This window comes from Macaca thibetana, chromosome 6 (genome assembly GCF_024542745.1).
Source record: "Macaca thibetana thibetana isolate TM-01 chromosome 6, ASM2454274v1, whole genome shotgun sequence".
NCBI classification, from domain to species: Eukaryota; Metazoa; Chordata; class Mammalia; order Primates; family Cercopithecidae; genus Macaca; species Macaca thibetana.
Window position 1 is genome coordinate 9,854,649 of NC_065583.1, and position 27,949 is coordinate 9,882,597.

The following is a 27,949-nucleotide window of genomic DNA, read 5'->3' on the forward strand; positions in this document are numbered from 1 at the left end:
ATTTAGCCTTTTTTCTAAGCACACCCAACCTTTGTAAATAATGACTTTATGCTTGCTTTTGTCTAACCACTAACTTGATTGATTTATGAAAGATGAGCACATCTCCCTTGACCCAAAATGGCATGTGTTAGCCACAGAGCCAAATAGTTCTTGGGTTTGTATTGGTACACTCTAGCTTGGGTTTGCAAAATTATTTCTTGTAGTTATTTAGGATTTGCAAAACTTGGTATAATTCAAATAACCTGTTTTTCCCCCCTTAGAACACTTCAGTTATGGAAGATCAAAATGAAGATGAGTCCCCAAAGAAAAATACTCTTTGGCAGGTAGGAATGACGGCGCACAGATTAGACAGCAACTGACTTACTGTAGATAGGATGCTCCCTCAGTTAATGTCCTCAGTGGAATCAAGAGCCAAGCATTTTTGTTTTCTTTTGTGCAGTTTTGCTAGTTTCAGAATCCACCCTAATTTATCTTCCTTCCATAGGGAATTGTCATTACAAATATGCTAAATAATTTTGGAGTTTCCACAAAGATCTGAAGTGGCTGTAGCCTAAAATGTTCTGTCTGTGGCCTCTGCCTAAGCCAAAGATGGATAGTGATGGCATCCTTTGTCACCAGAATTGCACCATGCCACACGCCAGTATATACATGGATGGCCTTTTCTCCTTTTGCTCTCAACCTTTAGTCTTCTCTCCCATTTCCATTGGTTTGCCTTTTCCTTTTAAGCTCATCTCCTTCTCCCTTGGCTCTGTTTTAAGGTTTGCCAGTTTTCTTCCCAATTCCCCAGGTTGTGTGTGTGTGTGTGTGTGTGTGTGTGTGTGTGTGTGTGTGTTGTGTGTGGTTGGGGGTTTGGGGAGCAAGCAGAGTTTCATGATTTGGTGTTTTATCAACCATGCTGGTACACATGGCTTTCCCCTTCATGAAGACAGGATTTAAAAGCAAAACAAATCTAAATCTGAAGAGACTAATATAAAAATGAATTCTCTGGGTTCATTTGATTTGAAACTAAAAAGATAGATTAGTTAGCAGGAACAAAGTGCACCCAACACATTTAAGAGGAAATGAAGCAAAGAAAAACAACACTAGGAAGAGCTTGCTGGGCTGAGCACGTGGTTGGAAATAGCATATTGAAAATGTGCTATAGAATAGTGCACATACCATTATTTTCTTCTTACATTGTGTACAGACTGAGTTTTGTACCCTCCTTCACGTTTATTATTTTGCAGCGGATGCTCTTCGTTTACTATGATTTTTCAATTGGCAGTGGTTCTTCACACTTTAGCATTAGTTTTTCTTTCATCTATCTTCCAGTCAACTAGTTAATAATTATACAAACACTCTAGGGAGGCTAGATGATTAGGAACTTGTCTGTAAATAACACTTTTGCTTATCAAATGAATTAATGGCTGTGAAAGTACTTTGTAAATTATAAAGCAGTACACAAGTGTAAGTTGTTATCATTATATTTAACCTGTTATGAATCATTATTTTGGCAAGTTATTTGGAATAAAATATAGAAATAAAGGGGGAAGGTAAACACACGCAGTTTTCTTTCTTAAGGCACTTTTGAGATTTTGATGTATACCATTTACGCTGTCATGGTATGTTCTCCTTGTCATGAATTACTGTGATCATAATGTTTTGTAAAATCCTGGATCTTGCCTTTTGTTTCTTAATATTATTTCATAAGCATGTTCTGTTGTTATAAAAATATTACCCCCCCCTTTTTTTTTTCCTGATGGAGTCTTGCTCTACACCCCAGGCTGGAGTGCAGTGGCATGATCTCAGCTCACTACACCCTCCGCCTCCCAGGTTCAAGCATTTCTCCTTCCTCAGCCTCCTGAGTAGCTGGGGTTACAGGCATCTGCCACCATGCCTGGCTAATTCTTTTTGTATTTTTAGTAGAGACAGGATTTCACCATGTTGGCCAGGCTCGTCTTGAACTCCTGGCCTTAAAGTGATCCAGCTAACTTGGCCTCCCAAAGTGCTGGGATTACAGACGTGAGCCATGCCTGGCCAAAATCTTACTTTATATGCTGATTTTAGTGGCTTACATTATAGCTCTTAATGGTGATGTGTTAGAATTTGTTTTAAACAGTTGCTTGTAATTGGGCAGTTATTTCTAACTTTTCTTTATTATATTGTGGACATCCTTATGCTTAAAGCAACTTAGATGCCCCTTATTCTTGCCAATATTCATCACAGCAAAGACTTTTCATCTCTGTTTTGAACTCTTTATTTTTTGGATCTGTTGAGACACAAATGTCTTAGCATAAGCAGTTTCAAAATCCTTGTTCAGTGCTTCCCCCTAGTGGTATCTGGTGTCAGTGAGCTTTTCCTCACCCAAGATACAAAGGAAGAAACATTCTTAGACAATGGGGCCGTAAGATAAACTGAGTGGAAGATAGATGCCTTTCCATCTTATACCTCTAAATATGGACATGAGAACTTCAGACATGAAATTTATAAGATTTTTTGTCAAGGAAGACTGAAGACTCCTTTGGATATTTACAAAGGATGTCTTCTCTGGGATGGGTTTAGTCCACTTTAAGTTAGGGGACATACTGATAGGAAAAGCTCTTGGTTCATTCCATGTAAGACTCCTGAGATAAGTTCCTAATGGAATTAATAGGTGTTTGTAATTCAGCTCTTCAGTTCTTAGAATTATCTTTTGTGTTATTTTTTCTGGTATTATGTATGAGGAGGCTATCAGAGGAGTGATCGACAAATGGTTTGACAAATGTTTGACAAAAGTATTGAGGTTATTTTGTTTAGACAGGGAGGTTACTGCGCCTCATAGTAGTTGTGGTTTGAGTCTAGTGATTGAGATTATTTTTAATGTTACTGTCCAGATGCAGTGTATGTAGTTTCAGTTTTAAAACATATACTGATTCTATGTAAGGACTTGTAGGAAGATTGGATGAGAAATGCATTGTTAGTATAAGAGTCTGTGAGTTGTCCATAAACCACCTATGTAAGATGTAGAATTTTTCAGGTACACATGGTTTATTTACCTTGGGTCACTTTCTTGGAAGGTAATCTAAAGAAGGATGGGAAAGTCTAAAAAGTTTTGCCAGATTAGTAGCCCTGGCAAAACCGTATGGAAGAGATTGAAACTGTTGGGTAAAATGAAGCTTTTTGGATTGAATTGCTTTCAGGTTTCAACACAGCACAGCTTGTCTTTGTTATATAGACCTGTGGTCCTCAACATGTGGTCCCTAAAGTGTAGTCTCTGGACCAGTGGCATCAGCATTGCTGGGAAACTTGTTAGAAATACAAATTCTTGGGCTCCACTCCAGACCTCTAGGGTGGGACCCAGCGGTCTGTGTGTTTAACAGCCCCTCTTGTTATTCTGATGCTAGTTCAAGTTTGAGAACCATTAGCATAGATGTGTGTAGCATTAACTTTCAACTTTGAGGAAGTAAAACAAACTGTTAATAATCAGTTGCCACTTTGCCAAGTTGAGCAGTTTCTCTACGATGGTTATCTCCAGCAACAGTTATCTTTGGAGACGATAATTCCTATATATCCTGTGTATAGAGAGATACCCAGTATATATCTTTGGAGCATCATTTTGTAATAAGCGTTCGAAAATGATGATTTAAGGTGCCTTTTAGAAATAGCTATCACTTTGGCATTTCCTGTAGTGACTAATTTGAGGACACAGACCCCGAATACATTTTAAATTCCTGAATGAATTAATGATGGAATGAGTTTGGCTTTAGGGTAAAAGTGTCATTTTAAGATTAAATACACAGGGTGAAAAATATTTCCATGAAATATTAATTAGGTTTCTTTCTTTGTTAAACTAATTATTTTTTTGTTTTTCTAAAATAGATAAGTAATGGAACATCATCTGTGATCGTCTCCAGAAAGAGGCCATCAGAAGGAAACTATCAAAAAGAAAAAGACTTGTGTATTAAATATTTTGACCAGTGGTCTGAATCAGATCAAGTGGAATTTGTGGAACATCTTATTTCACGAATGTGTCATTATCAGCATGGACATATTAACTCTTACCTGAAGCCCATGTTGCAGCGGGACTTTATTACCGCTTTACCAGGTAACTGTACTTGTCTTTTCAAAAGCTGAGCGATCGAAGAATGCCCGGCCCAAGGATCTAGGTGGATATTTATGAAATGATTGAATGAGTACTGTGTGAGGCAGCATTTCTTTGGGACACATACTTTAATATATGGAACTTGAGGAATTATAATTTAGTATATATCTAGGAAATATAGGCAGTATCTTTAACAGTGTTCATTATTGGCTGGGCATGGTGGCTCATGCCTGTAATCCCAGCACTTTGGGAGGCCAAGGCGGGTGGATCACCTGGGGTCAGAAGTTCGAGCCTGGCCAACATGGTGAAACCCCATCTCTACTAAAAGTACAAAAATTAGCCAGGGGTGGGCGGATGCCTGTAATCCCAGCTACTCAGGAGGGTGAGGCAGGAGGATAGCTTGAACCCGGGAGGTGGAGGTTGCAGTGAGCCAAGATTGCGCCGCCGCACTCCAGCCTAGGTGACAAGTGTGAGGCTCTGTCTCAAAAAAAAAAATTGTTCATTATTGGTTCACCCTGTTGCTTCATTCGGTTTGTTGAATGAGTTAATGATATGCTTTTTATTTTGATGTCGTTTAGAGTCTGCACTTTGCCTTTGTAGGTAATTTTAAAAAACATGGTGCTCTTCTCTTCAAACATAGTTTGTATGTTTGGGAAGTGTCCCAAAGTTTAGGACATTCATTTGTATCTGAAGTGGCACTTAAGGAATGGCAAAAATATTTTGGGAAAACTGGTAGCATGTCTTTATTATATTTCTCAAAACCTGTTTCTGCATCCTCTCCCTCACTACTGTCTTCCCATATATGTCTCATACACGCATAGGTGTGTACACACACACACACACACACACACACACACACACACACACACCTGGTTAAATTTACTTTGATTTTTAAAAGTAGACTTTATATTTTTAGAGCAGGTTGAGGTTCAGAGCAAAATTGCAGGGAGAATGCAGAGAATTCCCGTATTCACATACCCATTCCCTCAGCCTGCCCCACTATGGGCATTGCACAGCAGAGCAGCACATTTGTTACAATTCATGAACCTGCGCTGACACATCGTTATTACCCCAAAGTCATAGGTTACGTTAGGGTTTACTTTTGCTGTTATTCATTTTGTGGGTTTGGTCAAATGTATAATGATACACATCTGCCTTAAGAGTATCCTACAGAATGGATACTATCCTACAGAATGGTTTCACTGTGCTCCACCTATTTATTTCCCTTTGATTTTTAAAAAATAATTTAAAATTTGCTGTATTCTGTACCACCTTTTTATTTTTCTCAACGAAGTGGCACCTTGCTATGTGGGCCAGGCTGGCCTGGAGCTCCTAGGCTCAAGTGATCCTCCTGCCTCAGCCTCCTGAGTAGCTGGTACTGCAGGCATGCAGCACTGTGCCGAACTCGTGATCCTCCTGCCTCAGCCTCCTGAGTAGCTGGTACTGTAGGCATGCAGCACTGTGCCGAACTGGTGATCCTCCTGCCTCAGCCTCCTGAGTAGCTGGTACAGCAGGCATGCACCACTGTGCCGAACTTCCCTTTGAATATGATTAATCATGAATTTTTTTCTGTTTCTATATTGTTTTTAAAAAAATTCTCAATTTAAATTTGGCTAGGTAAGATATAGAGATTTCACTCCTGTAGAGAATGCTGGCCAGAATGTTTTCCTCCGATGTGGCCAGTGTAATGTGTGGTTAAAATTGCCACGTCAAATTAAGCCTAGAAGTAGACAGGGATGAGCCAGTACCACTGCCACAACCCTAGCCCTTGTCAGAGCTACAGGATAGCTTCTTAAAGAGTAGCTCCTCCCTTAGCCTATCTGTGATTTACAGAATATCAGGACTCCGTGTTCTAAGTCCTTCCACAGAAAACGGAAACCTGGGGCTGCACGTTGACAAACCAGCTTCTGATTTCTAATCTCTCTCCCGAAACTTGTAAGTTTACCTTCTGCAGTGGGAGTTTTAAGGATATTTGAGAGTTAGCTTAGAAAAATTTGACACTGCTGTTCTTTTTATGCTGAAATGTAGCATGACTTGCTCATTTCTTCCATTAGAATCTCTAGAAAAGCAAAACATGAATCCTTTGTTTCTAGAATCATACTATTTAATTGCTTAAGGGGATCTTAGCCATCACTGAGTCCTGTTTTTCATTGTGTAGATTAGGAAGCCAAAGAGAAATTAATTGGGTGAGATGCCCAGAGTCACACATCTTGATTATAGTGGTGGTGGTGTGAATGATTATAGGGGTTGGTTCAAAAATTAGTACAAAGGCTAAGGAAAATTCCTTAAATTGGCCCCATGTACTGAATGTAAGGATTACAACTCAATTCAATAATTCTCACTTTTAATTATGAGGGAGGGATCCAGGGTGGAGAGGGAGACATGCTTTTGATTGTATGAGAGAGAATTACAGGTGAATGGAAGTAAGATGAGGCATGTACACATGATGCAGCTTCTCTATATGTACAGAACTCAAACTCAGAAATCTATGGAACCAGGCTGCATCTCACACCAAGAAAAGACAGAGTCGTTTTTTAGGTTGGTGATTGTATTTATCCCTCATAAGTGATTTTAAATGATGAACCTGCGCTGACACATCGTTATTACCCCAAAGTCATAGGTTACGTTAGGGTTTACTCTTGCTGTTATTCATTTTGTGGGTTTGGTCAAATGTATAATGATATACATCTGCCTTAAGAGTATCCTACAGAATGGATACTGTCCTACAGAATGGAGGATACTCATTTTTGTCAAGCAATTCAATTTATTGTTTTGTTTTCCACCGTTTTGGTTTTGTTTTCTTCCCTATAATTTGCTTCTGAAGTGTTTTTGAGTGCCAGAGAACTCACCTTATATTTGCAGAGGAGCCACAAGGTGGCACTGTTGAAGTTCTGTTGATTTTCAGAGTATAGTTCAGAGGCAACCCCATCTCTTAGGGAGTATACAGCCTTGGAGAAGAAGCAGAACAGATGAACATGTGTTATGTATATAAATATGGTTAGTATAATTGCATACAATTCAGTTTTCATTACAGTGAATGTTAAGGCATTGTCCATATCTCTGTTAAAGTGGAATTTTGTGGTATTGAATATTACATGAAATGAATGGACCATTGGCTGGGACATGGAAATACTTTAGTTAAAATGCTATTTGTTTTAACAGGACTTGATCTGAACATATATACATATGTCAGTATATATCATACATATGAATCTAATAGCTGAGGACAAGCTGGCCAAGTTGATTGTGTTAGTTAGTATCTAGTAGACCTAGATTAAACATGGCATTAGTTCCTTAACACAGACTCTGCCTTAAGAGCATCACAGGAGAAACAGGTCCATGTCCATGTTCATACTTAGATTTAATAATGTGTGGAGCAACTTACGAATCATTATACTAGTTTGGTGTTTCATTATTACTGTACATCATCTTGAGTTTGAGTTTTTACACTATTGAAATTGACAGTCAACTTACGACTTCATTTGATTGTGAAAACCATTAATTCTATAAAAATTATCTATAATTTTAGCTTTTAAATGCTTGCTGTGAATATCATACCTGTCAGTATAGGGAAAATGGAAAATGTTTGTGGTCTCTGGCTCCTTTTGGCTCAGTGGAAAAAGTGATAATTATGATATGCCTTTCTAAAAATCATAGTAAATGTTTAGTCTGCAATGTCAATTTCTGCATGCTGAGTTTGCGGTTTGTAAAGAACTGTTGTTAATGGGAAAATTCATACCATGTAAAGTAGAGACAGATTGTATTTCAAAAAGGATGATAAGCATTGGTGATCTGTTTGTTGAGGTGTCTAAGCAATTAAGAGTTTGGAAACACTTGGCTTTCTGGCCCTGGTTTATTCAATTGTCTTATCCCCAAGAAAGGATGATGAGCCATATTGTGGACCATAAATGTGACAGAGATTAGATGAAAGGTCCTAGGAGATGTGGAAGAACCAGAGCATAGATAAAGCTTTAGGTTGGGTACACGGCCAGAGCAGCGTGACAGGAGAAAGTATGGGTGCTGGAGTCACACAGGCCCTTGGTTTGAATCCTAGCCCTTACACTCTACAGCTGTGTGGTCCCACTTTTTGGAGCCTCAGTTTCCTCATCTGTGTGGGAATAATAGCAATACTTTATGGGTACTGTGTGAGGATTAATGATGATACGTTATAGTATGCAGGGCATCTATTGGGTATTCTGAGGATGGCAGCTTAGAAAAACGCCCAGAGAGGCAGGAAACACCTGCTTCTCCAGAGGTAGTAAGATTTATTGCTAGGACATTTTAATTATTCCGAATTAATCCACTGATTTCCGAATTGATTCATCCTGACATCACATGACAAAGTGTGTGTCACTTTGTTGATTTGTTTCCTGGGTGTTTTATGGAAAAAGATGTTAGACTTTGTGAGCTGAGCCGCTTTTCACTTCATTTCTGTCTGAAACCTTACGTTGGTGTTTTCCAGGTGGAAGGCGTCCGTTGAGGGACTGTTGCTGTTAGCAATTGCATTGTTTTCTTTTAAAACGTTTAGAACTTCAGATTTTACAACTAGATTTGTGACTTGGGAGGGGGAAGGGATAGCAGGGGTGGGTGGGAAAGGAAGTTTCTTTGCAGCTGCTCTTTGAAATGCATTTCTAAAATAATAAAAGTTTCTGTAATTGTGTGATCTAAGCAGCTGTGTTAAAACTGGTTGTAGTCAAGGGCATTGAATTGACATTTGAGTTTCATTTTGATACAGTGTTATTTACATATTGAGCTTTGAAATTTGTGCCTTTTAATTGTTTTAACTTATTATTGAAGTTTTTCCAGACTTTCATCTGGTTCCTGTAATTAGCAACAGCAGCATGTCTTCAGCACTGTGTGCGAAGTGTTATGGCCTCAATTTTCTGAAGCTGTAATGTGTCCTCTTGTTGCCTTAGGAAAAGGGGGTGGTGGTGGGAGATGGGGGAGTCTCAGCATGATAGAGACAGTAATGAGAGCCAGACATAGGTACTTCAGAAAATGCTTAAATACCTCAAAGCACTTTTTAGCTCAGGCAAATGGACCACCTTATTCAGTAACCTCTTTGTCCTGAACAGGCTTGAAACCAGAAAGTTACATGGTCTGCATGGCTCCTGAGGGTGGCCACTCTAAGGTACCTGAACAGAGATTGTTTGATTCCTGTTCTTCTCAAAACATTTAAGGGGCCATGAGACTTATACCAAAAAAACAGAGGGAGGGGGCTTAGCTTTTTGCTAGAGGGGATGCAAAATGCAGAAAGTAACAAGAAGAATGTTGTGTAGTGGCCTTGTCCATTGATATCCATTGAGATGATTTGGGGGAGAGGAGAACAAAGACTGACATTTCTTGAGTAAACTTCTTATTTACCCATCTCCTTACATATGCTGTCTTACTAACTTTCCCAACAAGACTGGGAGATTCCCTCCATGTAAAATGAGGGTATTTAGAGTAGCTATCTCAGAAGGTTATTGCAAAGATTATATGATGTAATTTATTTCAGACATTTAATATCATTCTGATATTATGGAAGACTGAGATCCTAAAAGGAAAACTGATTTGCTTAAGGTCACACAACTAGCAGTTGACAGAACTGAGATTCAACCTGGTTTATCTGACTTTCAGGCAGTGTGTTTTCCACAAGACTAAAACATGCTGCCTTATAGAGGGAGGAAGTGCATTTAAAGTATTAGACAAAGGAAATAGGTCAAATCTCATAGATATCACTCAGATGTTGCTTAATTGGACTGATAGCATTTGAAAGAGGAAGAAATAAGTATTAGTAAGGGATTTATTTCTGTAAAAACTCATTGATAGCCTAGTTGTGAGCAATTGATGGGGGAATCAAAGAGGACTAAAAGGGATATCATTGCTGTAAACGGATAGTTCCCAATATTTCAGTGTTATCTAGTGGCACTTCTTAAAAATACATATTCCTGGCTGGGCACGGTGGCTCATGCCTGTAATCCAAGCACTTCCGGAGGCCGAGTTGGGCAGATTATGAGGTCAGGAGATCGAGACCATCCTGGCCAACATGGTGAAACCCCGTCTGTACTAAAAATACAAAAATTAGGTGGGTGTGGTGGTGTGCGCCTGTGGTCCCAGCTACTCGGGAGGCTGAGGCAGGAGAATCGCTTGAACCCAGGAGGTGGAGGTTATAGTGAGCTGAGATGGCGCCACTGCACTGCATCCTGGTGACAGAGTGAGAATCCATCTCAAAAAATAAAAAAGAACAGATTCCTGGGCCTTACCATCTAGAGGTTCTGATTTAGTCGGTCAGGAGAAGATTGGGGGAATATTTTTTTGTTGCTGTTGTTTTAAAAATCAGTAACCCTGAGTTGAGTCAGATACAACCACACAGACTCATAGACCCCCCAGATAGGTGGAAGGTTTGGGTGCTGCTTTCCCATCACAGATGATGGGGATGTTGCAGCCTTTGAGGTTTGAAAAGGCAAGTACCTAATGCATTCTTTTTATTTTTTATATTGTTTTTAAAAGACAGAGTCTTGCACTGTCACCCAGGCTAGAGTGCAGTGGCGTGATCTCCACTTACTGCAACCTCCATCTCCTAGGTTCAAGTGATTCTCATACCTCATCCTCCCAAGTAGCTGGGATTACAGGCGTGTACCACTATAGCTAATCTTTGTATATTTAGTAGAGATGGAGTTTTGCCTTGTTGGCCAGACCAGCCTCAAACTCCTGGACTCAAGCGATCTGCCCATCTTGGCCTCCCAAAGTTCTGGGATTACAGGTGTGAGCCACCATGCAGCCCCTAATGCATCCTTGTCTTGCTGTTTGTTTCACCTTTCAGAGAGCAGAGGATTCTAGAGGGGAATTAATTAGAGATGTGTTTATAACCATTTAGGAGGATTTGGGGTTAATGATGTGAAGTAATATAAACCTTTAAAAGTGACCATGTTCTTAGCCTGGGCAACATAGTGAGACCCTGTCTCTACTAAAAAAAAATTTTTTTTTTTTTAAATTTGCCTGGCATGGTAATGTACACTTGTAGTCCCAGCTACTAGGGAGGCTGAGGCAGGAGGATCACTTGATTTTGGAAGGTCAAGGCTGTAATAAGCCATGATCATGTCACTGCACTTCAGCCTGGGTGACAGAGCGAGATGCTGTAATTAGCTGTGTTCTGATATTAAGTGCAGAAACCGGAAAAGGAAGATAGATAAGTACCCCAGCATTCGAAAGATTGAAAGAGCCAAGTCTGTTAGTCCACGGCTAGAGACTGAATGAAAATGTTTAGAGGACTGACAGATTCTACAGTTTGAAATTCTGATTAATTTGTCAATCCTAGTGATGGAGAGGCACAAGTAGAACCCCATGTGATTATCCTTGGATTTCCCTGATTTTAAGTAAACATAGAAGATTGAAGAAAGGCGGCCAGGTGCAGTGGCTCACGCCTGTAATCTCAGCTCTTTGAAGGCCAAGGCAGGAGGATTGCTTGAGCCCAGGAGTTTTGAGACCATCCTGGGCAACATAGTGAGACCTCATCTCTACAAATGATAAAAAAAATTAGCTGGGTGTGGGGGTATGTGACTGTAGTCCTAGTTACTTGGGAGGTTGGCGTGGGAGGATTGCTTGAACCCAGGAGTTTGAGGTGGCAGTGAACCATGATTGTGCCACTGTACTCCAACTTGGGTGGTAGAGTGAGTCCCTGTGAAACCTTTGAGAATGGTACCAAGAGGACCAAACCCCAAATAATGTAAAATTGGCCAAAATGTTGAAGTAAATTGAAGGAGTTGAAAACAAAATAATTAACTATTTGGAGCAAGATTATAAAGAATGAAGGAATAATGTGCTTAGAATAGATAGTGTAGTGATAATAGAAAGAAACAACGTATTTTCACTCCCATTAACCTAATTCCACCCCCCCAACCCAAGAATAATGGCTTTAAAGGAAAGGTTAGCAAAGTTGTATTTGAAAAGATGTGAAGATATTTAGGAATCTCATAGCTCGTATAAACAAATAGGCCTAAATACATTGTATGTCTGGATAGTGGCAAAACCTGTGGTTGTGATTTTTCAAGTTGTAGAACATTGTGAAGTAATTGAAAACCAGTATGCAGAACTATTGGGTACGGTTGTGCCCTGTACAGCTTGTACAGTTGCACGTGGTAGTCTTGCATGATAGCACCAGAGATGACTGATGAACAGAATTCCTGGTTTTAAGAACTGGAGAAGGTGTTTTGGGGGGATTTAGCTATGAAATTAGATGTTGTACTTTAGCAGAATTCTTAGATGAGTTTCAAAGGCTAATCAGCCTCTGAAAAGATTGTGTATGGTTGTATAAACCTAGAAGGATGTATACAGAATGTGAAAAGTTGTTCCCATCTCTGGGAAATGGGGTTTAGAGATGTAAAAAATTTTGCTCATCTACACTTTATAGATTTTCTATAATGAATGTGAACTAGATATGTTTAAAAGGGATACCAAGCAGCTAGTGTCAACATGTAAGTGAAAAATTTCAATACAACTTCATGTAGTAAACCCCAGCACGGGAACATGAAAGCAGCCATACCAAACTCACCTTATTTCCTTTTTGGATAAAGTTACCAGGCTAGTAGGTAGGTCTGAAGAATGAAGTAAATAAATGGTAGTATCATCATAGGCCGGTTTTTCCAAATACCTGAGGACAGAATAGAGAGATATGGGCTGGGCAGTGGCACATATAGATGACTGCAGACCGGATGGCTCAGTGTGGGTGCCCTGGGCATATTGATGAGTGCATCAGTGTTAGCTTGGAGGAAAATATTATAATAATAGCTACTAATAGCTAGTGTCATGGGTGCTGTCCTTGGTTCTGACCCATTTAACGTGTTTGCCAACACGGTTTAACATGTTTGCCTTAGTACTTTAGCCCATCATGCAGGTCTGGTGTGGAATACCCACTCTTCTGGATGTGACAAAAATCAGAATTCTAGAGACTGAAATGGATGGGTCAAAGCTTTGAAGGTGAATTATAGTAAGGATAAATATAAACTGCACAAAGCTGCCCCTGCCTTTCCAACTAACTGTACAAATAGAGCATTAGGGGACATTGTTTTAATAGGTGTTTTGGGGGGAGAGGCCTAGGATTTTATTCTAACGTACTGCCATGTTAGGCGTCTTCTGTGATATGACTGTCAGAGGAAGTCAGTGCAGCCTTTGATCACATTAACTGTAATATAAATGACACGCAGGAAAGGACAGTGGTCCCAGTGTAGTCTTTATTCTTAGATCATAGCTTGGGTCTTTGATCTAATCCAGAGTAAGACAATTTTAGTATATGAAGGACCTGGAAATTATAACCAACGGTATAATAATAGTCATTCTTAGAGTTGAAGAAACTTTAGTTTGTAAAGCATTTTTCGTGCATCATCTCATTTTGATATTTTCAGAATCAAGTAGAGATTATTATCATAATCTTATACGGATGAGGAAACTGAGACTCTGAAAGTTTAATAATTTACCTACATCTGGCCTTTCAACAACCAAGTTTAGTGCTATTATACTACTTCTAATTATTTTGAGAAAAGGAACAGATATTAACCTTGTAGAGTGCTTTATTGTCTATAAAATGTTTTTGTAAAACTGTTGAATTTGATTCTGACAGTGTGAGAAAGGACAGTTGTTACTGGTGGTTAGCATTTTGTATGTTAAGGCACAAAAATTCAAGGCACAGGGATGTTTCAGTGTTTGTTTCATGTCATAGAACTAGTTTAAGTGGTGAACCTGGGACTTGAAATGGGAATTTTCTGATGATATGTTCTGTGTTCTCATCCCTGCACAGAATAAGCTTGGGGATAAGCTTTATTTCTTGCAACTACAGAAGACATGCTTACTGCCACAGGATGGGGGTTTACAGGTGGCAACAGTGGTGGCCATGTTGATCATCTTCCCATTGTGAATGTCAGGCAGAGGCTGGGAGTGGTTTTCTTTGAGAGTATCCTTGTATCGTGTGGGAGGTTGAAGCCAATAACCTCTAAGATTCTAGGATTTGTAGACATGGGGCTATTGCTTTTGAAGACTGTCCCCATCCGTTTAGGAACAGAAAATGGATACTCACAAAAGATGAAAAGATTGACAGAAACACATTTAAGCACAATCGACTTTAATTATTGGATTGCCATTTAACTTTTCGTAAGTTTTTCAAGATGAGTCGGTGTTTTACCTTGTTTGTCTTCTGACCTCCCGGGGATTTACACCGGGTATGGATTAATGGGGATATGATTTGTTATGAGAGACAGTGAATAAGATGGGAATGAACACAAACTTTGAAGCAAGAAATCTGAGTTCCAGTCTTGGAGTGTAAAATCTTGAGTTCTTTACCTCTCTGTACTTCATCTGTAAAATTTGGGGCATCATTGCCCCACAGGAGGGCTGTGAGAGTTATATAAAAGAAAATGAAGTCTTTTATCATAATATTTGACAAATACAGAACTGTCCAAGGTCAGCTTTTACACACAGAGAAGAGTTGCTGTTAATTGTTTATCGTAAAAAATCAGAACCAAAAAGAAGTGTGTATGTTTATGTACTCATGGATTTGAGTATCTGTACAACTTTTGATATTACTAAAATATTTCAGGATTTCTTTATTCCTCTTATCTTTAAGGAAATGATGGCTGGTTCTTTTCTATCTCTCTTCCCATTCCTTCATTCCCTTTTCTGTTTTGTAGAGCAAGGCTTAGATCACATAGCAGAAAACATCCTTTCGTACCTGGACGCCAGGTCCCTGTGTGCAGCAGAGCTGGTGTGTAAAGAATGGCAGCGGGTGATCTCAGAAGGAATGCTTTGGAAGAAGCTGATTGAACGAATGGTACGCACTGATCCCCTATGGAAAGGACTTTCAGAAAGAAGAGGGTGGTAAGTACTTGGGTTGCTTGTTCCCTTGAAAAAATTTCATTGACAGAGTCAACTTGATTAGTCAAAAGTGCAATTTTACTTGCAAATGTGCTGGCCTGTTTTTAAAAAGGGGGGAAAATGAGTGATCAAAAGTTGAAAGAAAAAGTTAAAGCTGTTAAAATTTCTCCCTCTGAAATGTGTATTTCCTTTATGAACTGTATTATATAGTTTGAATGGGATTTGGCTTTTCAAAGCTATGTGTTTATGCTTTTTCCTTCACGTTTTGCTTAGGTGATGATACCATTACCAAAATATAGATACGACAAAAATAAGAGGAAGTCAGGTAGTGCCACTTTCCTGTTTGTTATTACTTCTGGTAGAGGAAGTAATAGTGATAGGATTTTTCAGAGAAAACTCACAACTCTGATGCAGCTTTATAGCTAGCTCTATGCTGTATGGCCCAGTTAGCACAGAGAGAGCTACAGAAAGAGGTGCATATAGATAGGGCTGTATTTTCCTTATGAGTGAGGGTCAGAGCTGTATTTTCCTTACGGGAGGAAGTTTGATGTGTGCTAAGTTAGATGTTTCACAATGTAGCGCTTTTTATTAAACTCTATGGAATAAAAGGCTAGATTGTTATATATTAGTACTCAGAAAACAGAAGATCAGGATTATGTTAGAGAGCTGTGAATTGAGCTAAACTTGTCTCTAACATGTAAATTTGTCAGAAATCCTGCTTTTGAACAGTTAAAGCTCAATGCAAGTTAAAAGACATGAAAGATATATCTTTGTCAGCACCATGTTTAGATAAAATTCACCCTTTTATGTGCAAAAATGTAACATCTGTTTGTTTTTATTTGCCAGGGATCAGTACCTGTTTAAAAACAGACCCACAGATGGCCCTCCAAATTCATTTTATAGGTCATTATACCCAAAGATTATCCAGGATATAGAGGTAACTTTATGATTTATCTGTTTTATGGGCTCTTAGTGTCTTGTTCTCGACTTTTTATGTTCCCTTAGAGTGTTCTTTTGTTCTAAAATCGTAGAACTAATAATTTTTTTTAAAAGTTGGGCTTTTGGAGTAAATGTGTCATGATGTATATAATCTGCAGCTCTTCTTCAGAAAAGATAATGTCTTTTGCAAAGAATATCTAACTTTTCTAAAACATGAAATGCTTCTGCAAGGCTGCCAGTTAATTCAAGCCTTAATCTAAAATCATCCTTTTATTCTAATCTGATAAATTTTCCAAAATCCCTGGCCCCATTTTTTAAAGTAAGCATCGTTTTATATTTTTGAGCCATCTCTAGAGAACTAGAGAAGGCACATTCCAAGTTTTCTCTGTACATTACTCATAGTTTTTCATAAAAATGATGCAGATATCATTCTAAGCAACAGTTAGGTGGATTTATAGGGCAGATTATGCTCCTGGACCGTTTTGGATTTGAGCGTAACTTCACCAGACCAGTAAAACTCTGTAAACTTGATGAGAAACACTGGAGATGTTTGATATCGTTCATGTGTTCTAATTAGTTCAGTTTTACTATTTAGACTTTTTCCTTGAACCAGGAAAGACATGCACAGGCATTTCTCATTAACTCTTTCACATGTGTTCTTGGCAGGTCTTGGTTACTTCACTGTTTCCTCCTTGGCAGAAAAGTTTAGCCTTTGCTAGGCGATGCAATATCACCCATAAAGTTATACTCAGTTTCCCAAATGTGAAGTAATCCTCTCCCCCAGGTGATAGACATAAAAGTTATTGTGCCAAAATTCATTAAGGGAGAAACATGTGCTTTTTCGGACCCCTCCCCCTTTCAGGCAGATGTGAATAATGGAATCATTCCATTAATGGTAAATCTGAATGTGACTGGAATATCATTATTTAAAACACAAACTGTCTTGAATATTCTGCTGTCTGAAACGATTATAAGCAACCCTTTAAGGAGGTTAAATAAAAACTTTCACTAGATAAATCGTAAAGTTTAAGAATTAATTGACCATTGGCAGTTCCAAACTTAGAGTAAGTTGCCCCTGCAGGGCTAGTGGCTGAGACATGGTGTTAACTTTAATCTTAGGTTGATGTGTGTGTGTCGTAGGGGAGATGGGGCTGTCGCTTACCCCTAGGTAGTTGTACTAAGGCATTTCTTATGTACACATCTTATAAACTACATTACATTCTGTTTTTTTGTTTTCCTTTGATGAGGGGCAACTATTTACAAAGTTATCTCCAGACTTCTTTGAATAATTTTATCAAAAAAATTCTTTGGAAAGAAGGAAAGAATGATGTTTAAAAGAATGATGTTTAAAGTTAATTATGAACAGGAACCTTGGAAGAACTCTGATCAGGTTGAAGATGTGGCGACATAGATTATTTTATTGAATCTTGATGACTGCTCTTATAATTGACAATGTGAAATCAGTATTCTGTGACATGACACTATGTGACACCACCTGCCATCATCATTTCTTCAAGCTCAAATGATATTTTAAAGTAGGAGGGGAGGCAGGTGTGAGAGGAAACAGCTCTATGGGAAAACCCTGTGCGACACAACCTCTACATCACGGTGGTCTACCCAGTGGTTCTTAAAGTGTGGTTTGGAAAAACCCACTGGTTGACCACAAAAGTCTTCTCCAGATTTTTGTGGGCTAGACCTCTTAATATAAGCGATGATGTTTATACTTTGATATATGCACTACTAGTAATAATCATAAAAGTAATGTACCACTAATAGCATTTACTTATGCCAGATACTTTGTTAACTACTTTATAATGCATTTTCTCTTTTAACATTTTGGACAAAACCTGAAAGGTAGGCCAAGTACTTATTTAAATTTGAGGGAACCTTAGAAGGTTAAAACGGTTAAACAGTTTAGTCAGGATCACACAGCTAGTGGGTAATTGAGTCTGTGATCAACTGTATACCCTTCTACCTTAATACGAGTTTTTAACAATAGACCACTGCTACCACCTCAAAATAGATTTTTTTATTCCTGTTTTGGGAGTGTGTTTCATTCTGTCCAGAGTAAAACAGAATATAGAGAGTTATATGTAGAGAGTTCTTTCAGTGATCCTGGATCAAATGAGAGACTCTCACGGGCTTGACTCTGTTCATATGGCTGGTACAAAATCCTCACAAGCAGACTATAATAATTACAAATACCCACTTCAAGTCCTTGCATATATCAAACTGTGTTGGGTGATTTACATAGGTTACTGTTTTTTATTCTTACAAGGTGCATGTTATTATCTTTATGATAGGGGGAAACTGAGACTAAAAGAAGTTTTAGGACTTGCTGCATAGTTAACTAGAAGAGATGGGATGGGATTTTAACTGAGGTCTGTCTAGCTCTATCCAGGCTGAGAGTTGTTGTTTGTCATTTTCAGAGTGGAAAATTCAAGAAGTGAGGGAGAAAGAGGCATGTTTTATGCCTGCTGAATTTCAAGGTGGTGTTTGCCTCCTTCTCTAATTGTGCGAATACTCAGTGTCCTTGACTGTTCATTGAAAAAAGGGTATGAGTTAAGATCTGATTAGTGGGCCCTGTTTTAGTCCACTTATGTGAAAGTAGTAGGGTTTTAAGCACATTGCAGAAAGATAAATGACACTTGGAATGTCAAGTGGCTGTTTTATGTCCCCCTCCCTCCCCAGTTGCCTGTACATAGCTTTAGAGTCTCTTGTGTTTTTTCCCATATACTTTGCAGGGTTGCCAGTTCACAACACCTTTTTCTTTTTTTCCTTCTTCCTCCACCTCGACAGCTTGGCTTATGTGCCGGCTCCTGTAATCTGTACATTCCCAGATTTGGCTTTGATGAACAGAAAGGAAATGTTCATCTCTGAATCTGCCCTTCTACATTGACCCACCAAAAATTGGCTTAATTTTAAGGGAAAATAGAGAACCTGGCTTAGTGCAGCCAACTCCTGTTATTCAGGAAATGAGGATGTGAGAAATGGAGTCTGGGGAGAATAAATATGTATTGTAAGCTTTCTGCAAAGGCTCATCTCGCCTGGGTGTTCTTGCCACACATAGAGAGGGTTTAGAGGGCCTCTGAATTGAGAAGGAATTCCTAGAAAACCTGAGGCTCACTCCTAAAAGAAGCAGCCATATTCTCCTTTGCTGTCTGGAGTCTTAGTTGTTGTTGTTATTGTTGTTACCATCAATGGTGGGCTGACTGTAGATGCTTTGCTACAAGTGATTTAATTTAATCCTCAAATTGTCAAAGCTGAGATTTTTACTCCAAAGTCCATGCTGCTTTCACTCTAGCGTGCCCCCAAGTGCCCATTAACAGAGAGTTGGGAGTTGTTATAGCAGCCCTAGAGTTCTGGTATTCTGAACTTGGGTTTTTCTCTTTTGCCATTTGAGTAGTGACAAACTCCTTCAAGTAATCTACCTTCTTCCTCTCTTCATTCATTGCATTGAAGCCTTTGAAGTGCTCTTCTTGGACAGACCACTGGGAAAATGATGGTGTGTTGTATCACACCTTTTAATAAGCCACATTTTATTCAGGGAAAGCAGGGAGCTTTTTTTGTGGTTTGCAAACCTGATATTAACATTGTCCTGACCAGAAAATGTCAAAACTTGCCCACCCACCCAGTTGTGTTTAGGCTTCTAAAAATAATGTTATTCCTCCATACTCAGACATCTGTTTTCACTCTATTGCCAATTTAAATGCCGCTGTATACTCTGTGTATCATGGCTACTTTCCCAGTATTTTGAAAATTTGCGCAGGGTAAGGGGATTTTACAAGTTCTCAAAAACATGAAATATTCCTCTACAGTAGCCATACCACATGATGGCTAAGTGAAATGATAGGTATCCACATAATTAAAGAGGTGCACCTGTGTATGACCTCTATTCCTGCTGCTGGCATTAGGATAATAGTTGGATTCCATTTGAAGGCTGAGCCTCTTCCTGGGAATGGTTAGGGAAGGCTCAGGCTTATTAGCATTAAATATCAGCCTACACTGAGACAACGATTTCTGGCAACTTTGTGAGAATTATGTATTTGTTGTTGCAGCCCACTTTCTTTTTGGTTAACGTTTTCAACAACTGAAGAAGAACGTAACTACCATTTGCTGGCACTATAATGAGAACTTACATACATAATCTCATTTGAACCTTAACAGTGGTTTTGAGGGAGTAGATATTACTCTTCCCATCTTTACAGCAGTGGAAGTCCTTTGCCGAAGTTGCTACTTGACCCAGGTATTTTCTACCACAGTGGGCTACCTGCCAGTTTTAAAGGTCTAGTTTTTCTAAAAAAAGACCTGGCTTATAAGCATTCAGGTAAAAGTCGAGGTCGTCAGACATCATGGGGGTAGTTTTTGAGGCTGGCGTAGTTGACAGGAAGTGCTGCTTTTTTGTGCAGGTGGCCTAGGGAATTGAGAAGAGGAATTACCCAGGGTTGGTGCGCAGCAAAGCAGTCAACTCCCTGCTCTGGCTCCGTGTCTCTTTCACGGCTTTTCAAAACAAGCTACACTTTGGGATTCAAGAAACTGATGATTTCTAAAACAGGCCTAGGTGAGGACTTTGTAAAATGACACATCAGGAATTGGTTGACAAACTATTTCTTTTAAAATGCAGAAACTTATTCGAGAAAAGTAGGCTTTTTGTAAGTGTTGAGAAGCTAAGCCGTTTGCTAACTTCCGTTCAACTTAGAATGAAAATCTGGTATCTAGCAGAGCTTTTGTGAGGTCCTCTTCCATAGCTCTTACTTGAGGGTTGGGGATAGAGAGTATAGCTCAGCCTTTGCTGTTGTTGTCATCCTCTGTCCAGACATCTCAGGGGACTGATGTATCACAGGCTGAGTGTGTACAGAGGACCCTGGCTCCTCTGGGCAGTCTTCTCTGCTGCGTCTTCAGGGTTTTGGGTACAGTTAAAGATTGTAGCCACATCACCCACTTCTAGGAAACATTTTAGAGTAGTGGGAGAGCATGTAGGAAATTCTTTTTGGTATAGGGATTCCCCCCACCCCCTCTTTTAAATTAAAATAATTGTTTCCCCCTCAAACTCTCATGCGGTAGTAAATGTGCTTTTTCTAGTCATTGAAATATAAAGCGAAACAAAGCTACTTACTGCTTCAGTGTCATCTTAAAGCAATTGTATACCTCTTAAACCTAAGAACAGCTTGGTAACACCTGGCATATATGTAAAAACATGTATTCATCTTTGTAATACTTTGGGTTCATATGAACTCATACATTCTGTAGCAACTCTGTGGGCCCCCCGAGGGTATAACGTGAACATTTGTAACCACTGCCAGGAGTCACTGGCCACAAAGTAGACTTGTTACCAGTACATCTGCCTACTAAATCAGCATTTTCCTGGAGTGCTCAGCATGCTGAGATGGCTCAATCATGATCTAAAAATACATTGTTTCTCTCAATGATTCCATGCGTTGAGTTCTGCTTAAGAAATGCCTGTATTCTGGACCTCTTTTTAAATAAAAAAGTTGCTTATCCGGACAGATCCGTTGTCTACTTTGATAGAGGTAGCAGAGGTGGTTGGGTTATGTTTTTTTATTTTTTATTTTTTTTTATTTTGAAGTGTGCTTTTGTATGTCTAATATTTTACCAAGTCGCTAGAGATGATGACCCAGGCTAGGAAGTTCTGACTTGGTGGCAGATGGACAGATGAGTATTTCCCCTCTCCTGGCATCTCCATGGCACGTCCTTGCATCTCCTGGGCATTGGAAATACGCCATGCTGCCCTCACAGATGTGTATGGGAGCTCCTCAAGGGAAGATACCGTATTTCCAGGACTCTTGCTAAGCTCTGGGGCCACAAATTATAGAAATACTCACTTTTTAAGTATACGTGTATCGATATCTCCAACCCTCCATTTCCTTTTCTATAAAATGCAAACAATGATTCCTGCTTCAGAGTTACGATTAAATTAGCTACAAAACATATAAAGTGAGTGGTATAGTGTTAGGAAAGCATAGTGCCTGGCACATAGCTTTCAGTTAATTTTAAGATTTTAGAGTACACAGAAGGATACTACCTTCAAAATAAGAAGAAATACTTTGTTAGATGTCAGTAGAGCCAGTAATTAAGTACTCCTTTCTTCAACAAAGCAGATAATTAGACTTTTAGCTGTAGAGAAATAATTAGCTACTCAGAGAGAAACTATATCCTGAAGTATAACAGGTTATTGAAATCCCTATTTTCCCCTAATTTCAAGGATCAGGAATTCAGACTTTAGTTACTCTTAGTAGAGACATTGTATCTTTTGAGCCTTAAAAATCACTTATATCTACTCCCAGAGGTTAGGTCTTCTGGTGCTCTGGGTATGACCTACTTCTTCACTAAACTTGGCCCAGTGGTCCAGGCTATAGAGCTCATTATCTCCCTTAAGTCCTGCAGCACTTAGAATTTTTATCACTCATTTGGCACTTTTGGAATTGTTACTGATCTTACGTTCTGTGTGCACTGCCTCAAGAGGCAAGCCCATCCTGTTTTGTATTGAATATGTTAGTAGCAAAGTATGGGTTCAGAGTCAGAAAGAACTGAGTGTGATTTCCAGCTGGTCTGGTTACTGATTTTGTGGCTGCAGGCAAATTAAACTCTGTTTTCTTGTTTGTAAAAAGGAAATAATAAGTACTTCCTCCTTCCAAGGTTATTATGGATCATTTAACCAAATAAACTTAGTTTAGTGTCTATCTATTCCAGACGCCATGGGCCTAGATATTGGAATGGTGCCTCCCTGAATTCAGTATGTCTCCTATTGATCTTTTTATCCTCAGTGCCTAGCACGGTACCTGGAATATATTAACATCTCAGCAAATGTTGCATGAATGATAAGAGGAACAAGAATCCAGGGCTAAAGTGTACCATTTTTACTCTACAGAAACATTAGGAAGGTTAAAAATGATAAATAAAATTCTTCCTATGTAGTTGGCTTATAGTAGTTGCTCAGTATCTTTCCTCAGTGATCAAGACAATGCTTTGTTTGGGTATGTAGATTGTCAATATATGCTTAATGATGGTTTTTAATTGGCATTAGGGAGCGACCCAATGAGTTACTATTTATTTGCGTGTTTTGGGTGCAAATGGCATTCTTTAAACATACTGAATTCTGTCGAGGCCAGTTTTTTTCAAGCCCAATCCAAAACTCATTGGAAATCCTATGACAGTTGCCAGATGGGCAGGGAAAGTTTAAGAGAAAACATTGTTGGGTTAATGTCTTACTTGGAAAAGAGCATGATCCTATCCACAGACAGTTATGCAAACCAAGATTGGGGTATTGGTGGTATGCTGTTTCTGGAAGCAACGCCAAAGTCTGAAACCTAATAGAATAAGTTGATTCACAAAAACTCATCTCTTGTCTCCTTTTTCCCCTAGACTATAGAATCTAACTGGCGGTGCGGACGACACAACTTGCAGAGGATTCAGTGCCGCTCTGAAAATAGTAAAGGTGTCTACTGTTTACAGTACGATGATGAAAAAATTATCAGTGGCCTACGAGATAATTCTATTAAGGTGAATGACTGAATTTTATATGTATTATTTTTAGAATCGTGGCTATGTGTTAGACACTAGATGTGACAATCTTTCCATTTACTCCAGATTGGTTTTTATCTCTTCCACTCAATCTTGGCAGCTCTCGGTGTAGTTCTAAAGAACTAGAGCCAGAGCATTTCCCCGTAACTAATACAAGATCCTGGATTGTCTCACTTCTTATCCTTCTCTAAGCACAGTCACGTTCTTTATTCTGTATTAGGTGTAAATAGAAAATATCCCAGCATCACAGGGCTCTTGGTTGCTTTGCCGGCTGGTAAGGGTATTGGTAGTTTATAAACCAAAGCCATTACCTTTTATAGTTTCTGAGAAGGACTCAAATAATAATACCACAGAATGATAGCAACTTATATTGTTTTCATTAACTTTTCAATAGTAGATAAACTATTATTTCTTATGTTTAATCTGATGGCTGATCTAATCTGATTTTATTTTACATTGTAGCTTATGTCCTCATATTTTAGAAAGCATCGAGTTTTTTAAATTTTGTAAAAAAACATAACTTACAAACAGGGAAGTTTGCTCTTTTGTTGTATAATTATGTGAGTTTTGATAAACACACAGAGGTGTGTAACTGTAATATGGAGCAGCTCTCTCATTCCCCCAGTTCCCTTGTCCTGCCCTTTTCTTTTCCTGGACTTTTCTGCCTCTTTCCTGTGCTTACCCATTCACCTGTTGAAGGATGTTTGTGGTGTTTCCAGTTTCTTAAAATTATGAATAAAGCTACCATAATTATATACCTGTAGGTTTTTTGGGGAACCTAAATTTTTAGTTCATTGGGTGAAAACTGAGAAGTGAGGTTGCTGGCTCATATGGTAAGTGTATGTTTCACCTGCTAAGAAACTGCCCAGCTGTTTTCCACAGTGCCTGTACCATTTCACATTCCCATCAACAGTGATGAGAGTTGTGTGTTTTTTTTTTTTTTGAGACAGAGTCTGTCTCTGTCACCTGCCTCCTGGGTTCAAGCAATTCTCCTGCCTTCCTACCTCAGCCTCCTTAGTAGCTGGGACTACAGGCACGTGGCACCATGCCCAGCTAATTTTTTTGTTTTTAGTAGAGATGGTGTTTTGCCATGTTGCCCAGGCTGGTCTTGAGCTCCTGACCTCAAGTAATGCGCCTGCCCCAAAGTGCTGGGATTACAGGTGTGAGCAGCCACTGCACCTGGCCTGAGAGTTGCTTTTGTCCTGTATCCTTGTCAGCCCTTGATTGTCTCAATTTTTTTGATATTAGCCATTCTAGTAGGTATGTGCACATACCTCATTTTGCTTTAAATTCGCATTTCCCCAGTGATGATAGTGAGCATCTTTCTACATGCTTACCTGCCATCTCTATATTCTTTGGTGAAGTTTCTTTTTGGATCTTTTACCCATTTTTAAAATGGGGTTCTTTTATTTTATTATTGAGTTTTTAGAGTTCTTTATGTAGTCTAGATACAAGTCGTTTGTTAGATATGTTTTGCATATATCTTTCCCAATTAGAAAATGAAAATATCTTTTCATTTTCTTTTTATTAAAAAAAATTTTTTTTGAGACAGAGTTTTACCTTTGCCCAGGCTAGAGTGCAATGGTGCAATCTCAGCTCACTGCAACCTCCGCCTCCCGGGTTCGAGTGATTATCCTGCCTCAGCCTCCTGAGTAGCTAGGATTATAGGTATGCGCCACCACGCCTGGCTAATTTTTTGTATTTTTATTAGAGACAGGGTTTTTCCATGTTGGTCAGGCTGGTCTCAAACTCCCGACTGCAGATGATCCACCTGCCTCAGCCTCCCAAAGTGCCGGGATTACAGGCGTAAGCCACCATGCCTGGCTATCTTGTCATTTTCTTAAAGATCTCTTTTAACAGAGCAAAAAATTTTAATTTTTTTTTTTTTTTTTTTTTGAGATGGAGTCTCACTCTGTCACCCAGGCTGGAGTGCAGGGGCATGATCTCGGCTCACTTCAACCTCCACCTCCTGGGTTCAAGCAATACTTGCGCCTTAGCCTCCCAAATAGCTGGGACTACAGGCGTGCGCCACCATGCCCAGCTAATTTTTGTATTTTTAGTAGAGACGGGGTCATGTTGGCCAGGCTGGTCTTGAACTCCTGGCCTCAGGTGATCTGCCCACCCAGACCTCCCAAAATGCTGAGATTACGTGCGTGAGCCACTGTACTTGACAGAAGATTTTAATTTTGATGAAGTCCAACTTACCAGTTTTTTCTTTTATGGATCATGCTTTCGATATTATATCCAAGAAGCCTCTCCCTGAACTCACTGAATCTGTAAATTTACGTCTTTCATTACTTACATTTCAGTAGTCTTCCGCCATTATTTTTTCAAATATTTTTTCTGTACCAATTTCTGCTTTCCTTCTGAGATTCTAATCACATAAATATTAGATCAAAATTAGATATTGTTCCACATTGTTTTCAATCTTTTTTCCTCTCCCTTCTGGGTAATTTCTATTGGCCTATCTTCAAGTTGACTGAATTTTTCATCTCTTCATCTCTATTCTCCTGTTACCCTCTGCCCCATCAAGTGAGTTAATTTCAGCTCTGATATTTTACAGTTTCTATTTCTCTGCTGAGAATTTTCTGTTTTTCATTCGCCTCAAGCACGTTTCTCTTTATCCTGTGGAGTATAGTTAGAGTAACTGCTTAACATCTTTAACCATGTCAGCATCTGGGTAACCTCCAGCTTGACATCTGTTGATTGTCCAGTCCCCTGAGATTTTTCATTTTTCTTGATTTTTGTATGCCAGGTAATTTAAACTAGTATTTTGGGCATTGTGGATATTACGTTGTAAAGACTATGGGTTCTGTTATAATCCTCTGGGGGATGTTTTTGGGTAAGTGTGTTTTTAAGCAGTTAGTCAACTTAGTTGGGTTCAGAACACAAGTTCTGTCTTGGCATCATCAGAGGGGTTGGGGGGATGGTTCTAATCTCTTTTCCACTGTTCAAAGCCTTTGCCGTGCCACTTTGGGTCTGTCATGGGCTTTCACTACTCAGAGGTTAATCTGAGGCTTCAGCAGTGCTTGAAATATCAGCTCAGCTATGCAGCCTTTGCTGTGCTGGTTCAGTCTGTTCTGTGCATATACAGCTCAAGGGTAAGCCCAAGTCATGTGTTGTTTGGGTTCTTTTATTTCTAGTTCTTTCCTCTTGGTTTTCCCTATGTCTCTTCAGCTCATAAGGACACTTTTTTTCCTTTTCTTCTGGCCAGAAAAATTGGGTCACTCTTGGAATTTTTGTTATCCTTTCCATTGTTCTGCAGTGCATCTTCATGACTGGAGCCATGAGCCCTATGAGAAAAGAGAGAAAAGAAACCCCCAGGGATCTCTTTTTCCAGCCCCTCTGCCTAGAAAGAGGGATTTCTTTCAGAACTTTAGCTGCATGTATTGCTATTTCACTATAGCTTCCTGGTCAGGGCCTGCCTTTGAGTGAAAGCCACAATAGAAAGAAAAGAAAAAGCCGGGTGTTGGTGGCTCATACCTGTAATCCCAGCACTTTGGTAGGCTGAGGTGGGTGGATCACTTGAGGCCAGGAGTTCAGGACCAGCCTGGCCAACATGGTGAAACCCCATCTCTACTAGAAATACAGAAAATTAGCCAGACGTGGTGGTGGGCACCTGTAATCCCAGCTACTCGGGAGGCTGAGGCATGAGAATTGCCTGAACCCAGGAGGCAGAGGTTGCAGTGAGCCAGGATCACACCACTGCAATTCAGAGCAAGACTCTGTCTCAATTTGGAAAAAAAAACAAAAACAAAACAAACAAACAAAACCACACACACAAAGAAAAGAGAAAACAACAAACAAAAATAATGGCAAATTCACCCCCATGCGGATTGTTTCTTCACATTTTGACCCCTTGCCACATCTGCCTTCCCCCTGACTTTTCAGAGTTCTCAACTAGTTTTTATCAGGAGTTTTTAGTTCTAATCAACTGGAGAGATAGGTTGCAGTGGGCTTTCTCCATCTTGGCCCTGTTTTCTGTTATTGTTCTACTTTGGGTGAAATAAAGCTTTTCTGCTTTTTTTTTTTTTTTAATTTTTATTTTTTGTTTGTTTTTTAAAAAGTGAAATAGTGGAATTTTAGTAATTCAGCTACGTAGGTCAAACACACTCTGAGTTATAGAACATAAGAAACTGTTCTGTTGGTTTCCTATGTGTATGGCAGTGATTGCCAAAAGATATTCTGTGGATGTGAATCTAGAGGATGTTAGCAGGCATTCTAGGCAGAGAATAATGCCTTCCAAAGAAGTTTAGATAACACTACATGCTGTGTTTCCAGCTTAGAAATTCACAGGATACAGTGGCATATAAAGGCTCTGAGAATGCCTGCAATAGAGACACCCAGTGTTTCCCAAGTTCCAAAACTTATTTGACCACGGAACTCTATTTTTAATTTTTTTTTCTTTTTTTTTGAGACAGAGTCTCTCTGTGTTGCCCAGGCTGGATTGCAGTGGCACGATTTCGGCTCACTGCAACCTCCACCTCCTGGGTTCAAGTGAGCGATTCTCCTCCCTCAGCCTCCTGAGTAGCTGGGACTACAGGTGCCCGCCACCAGGCCTGG

At 39.4% G+C, this 27,949-nt stretch overlaps 1 protein-coding gene across 2 annotated transcripts in view; it reads left to right on the forward strand.

The window, feature by feature from the left end:
- Positions 1 to 27,949, forward strand: part of FBXW11 (F-box and WD repeat domain containing 11) — a 183,971-nt gene that overhangs the window by 132,931 nt on the left and 23,091 nt on the right. For both annotated transcript variants that reach the window (XM_050793212.1, XM_050793213.1), the window contains 5 exons: positions 261 to 323; positions 3,838 to 4,063; positions 14,722 to 14,908; positions 15,752 to 15,842; positions 23,228 to 23,365. In XM_050793212.1, coding sequence (XP_050649169.1) covers positions 261 to 323; positions 3,838 to 4,063; positions 14,722 to 14,908; positions 15,752 to 15,842; positions 23,228 to 23,365 — 705 coding nt within the window. The remainder of the gene's footprint in view (positions 1 to 260; positions 324 to 3,837; positions 4,064 to 14,721; positions 14,909 to 15,751; positions 15,843 to 23,227; positions 23,366 to 27,949) is intronic.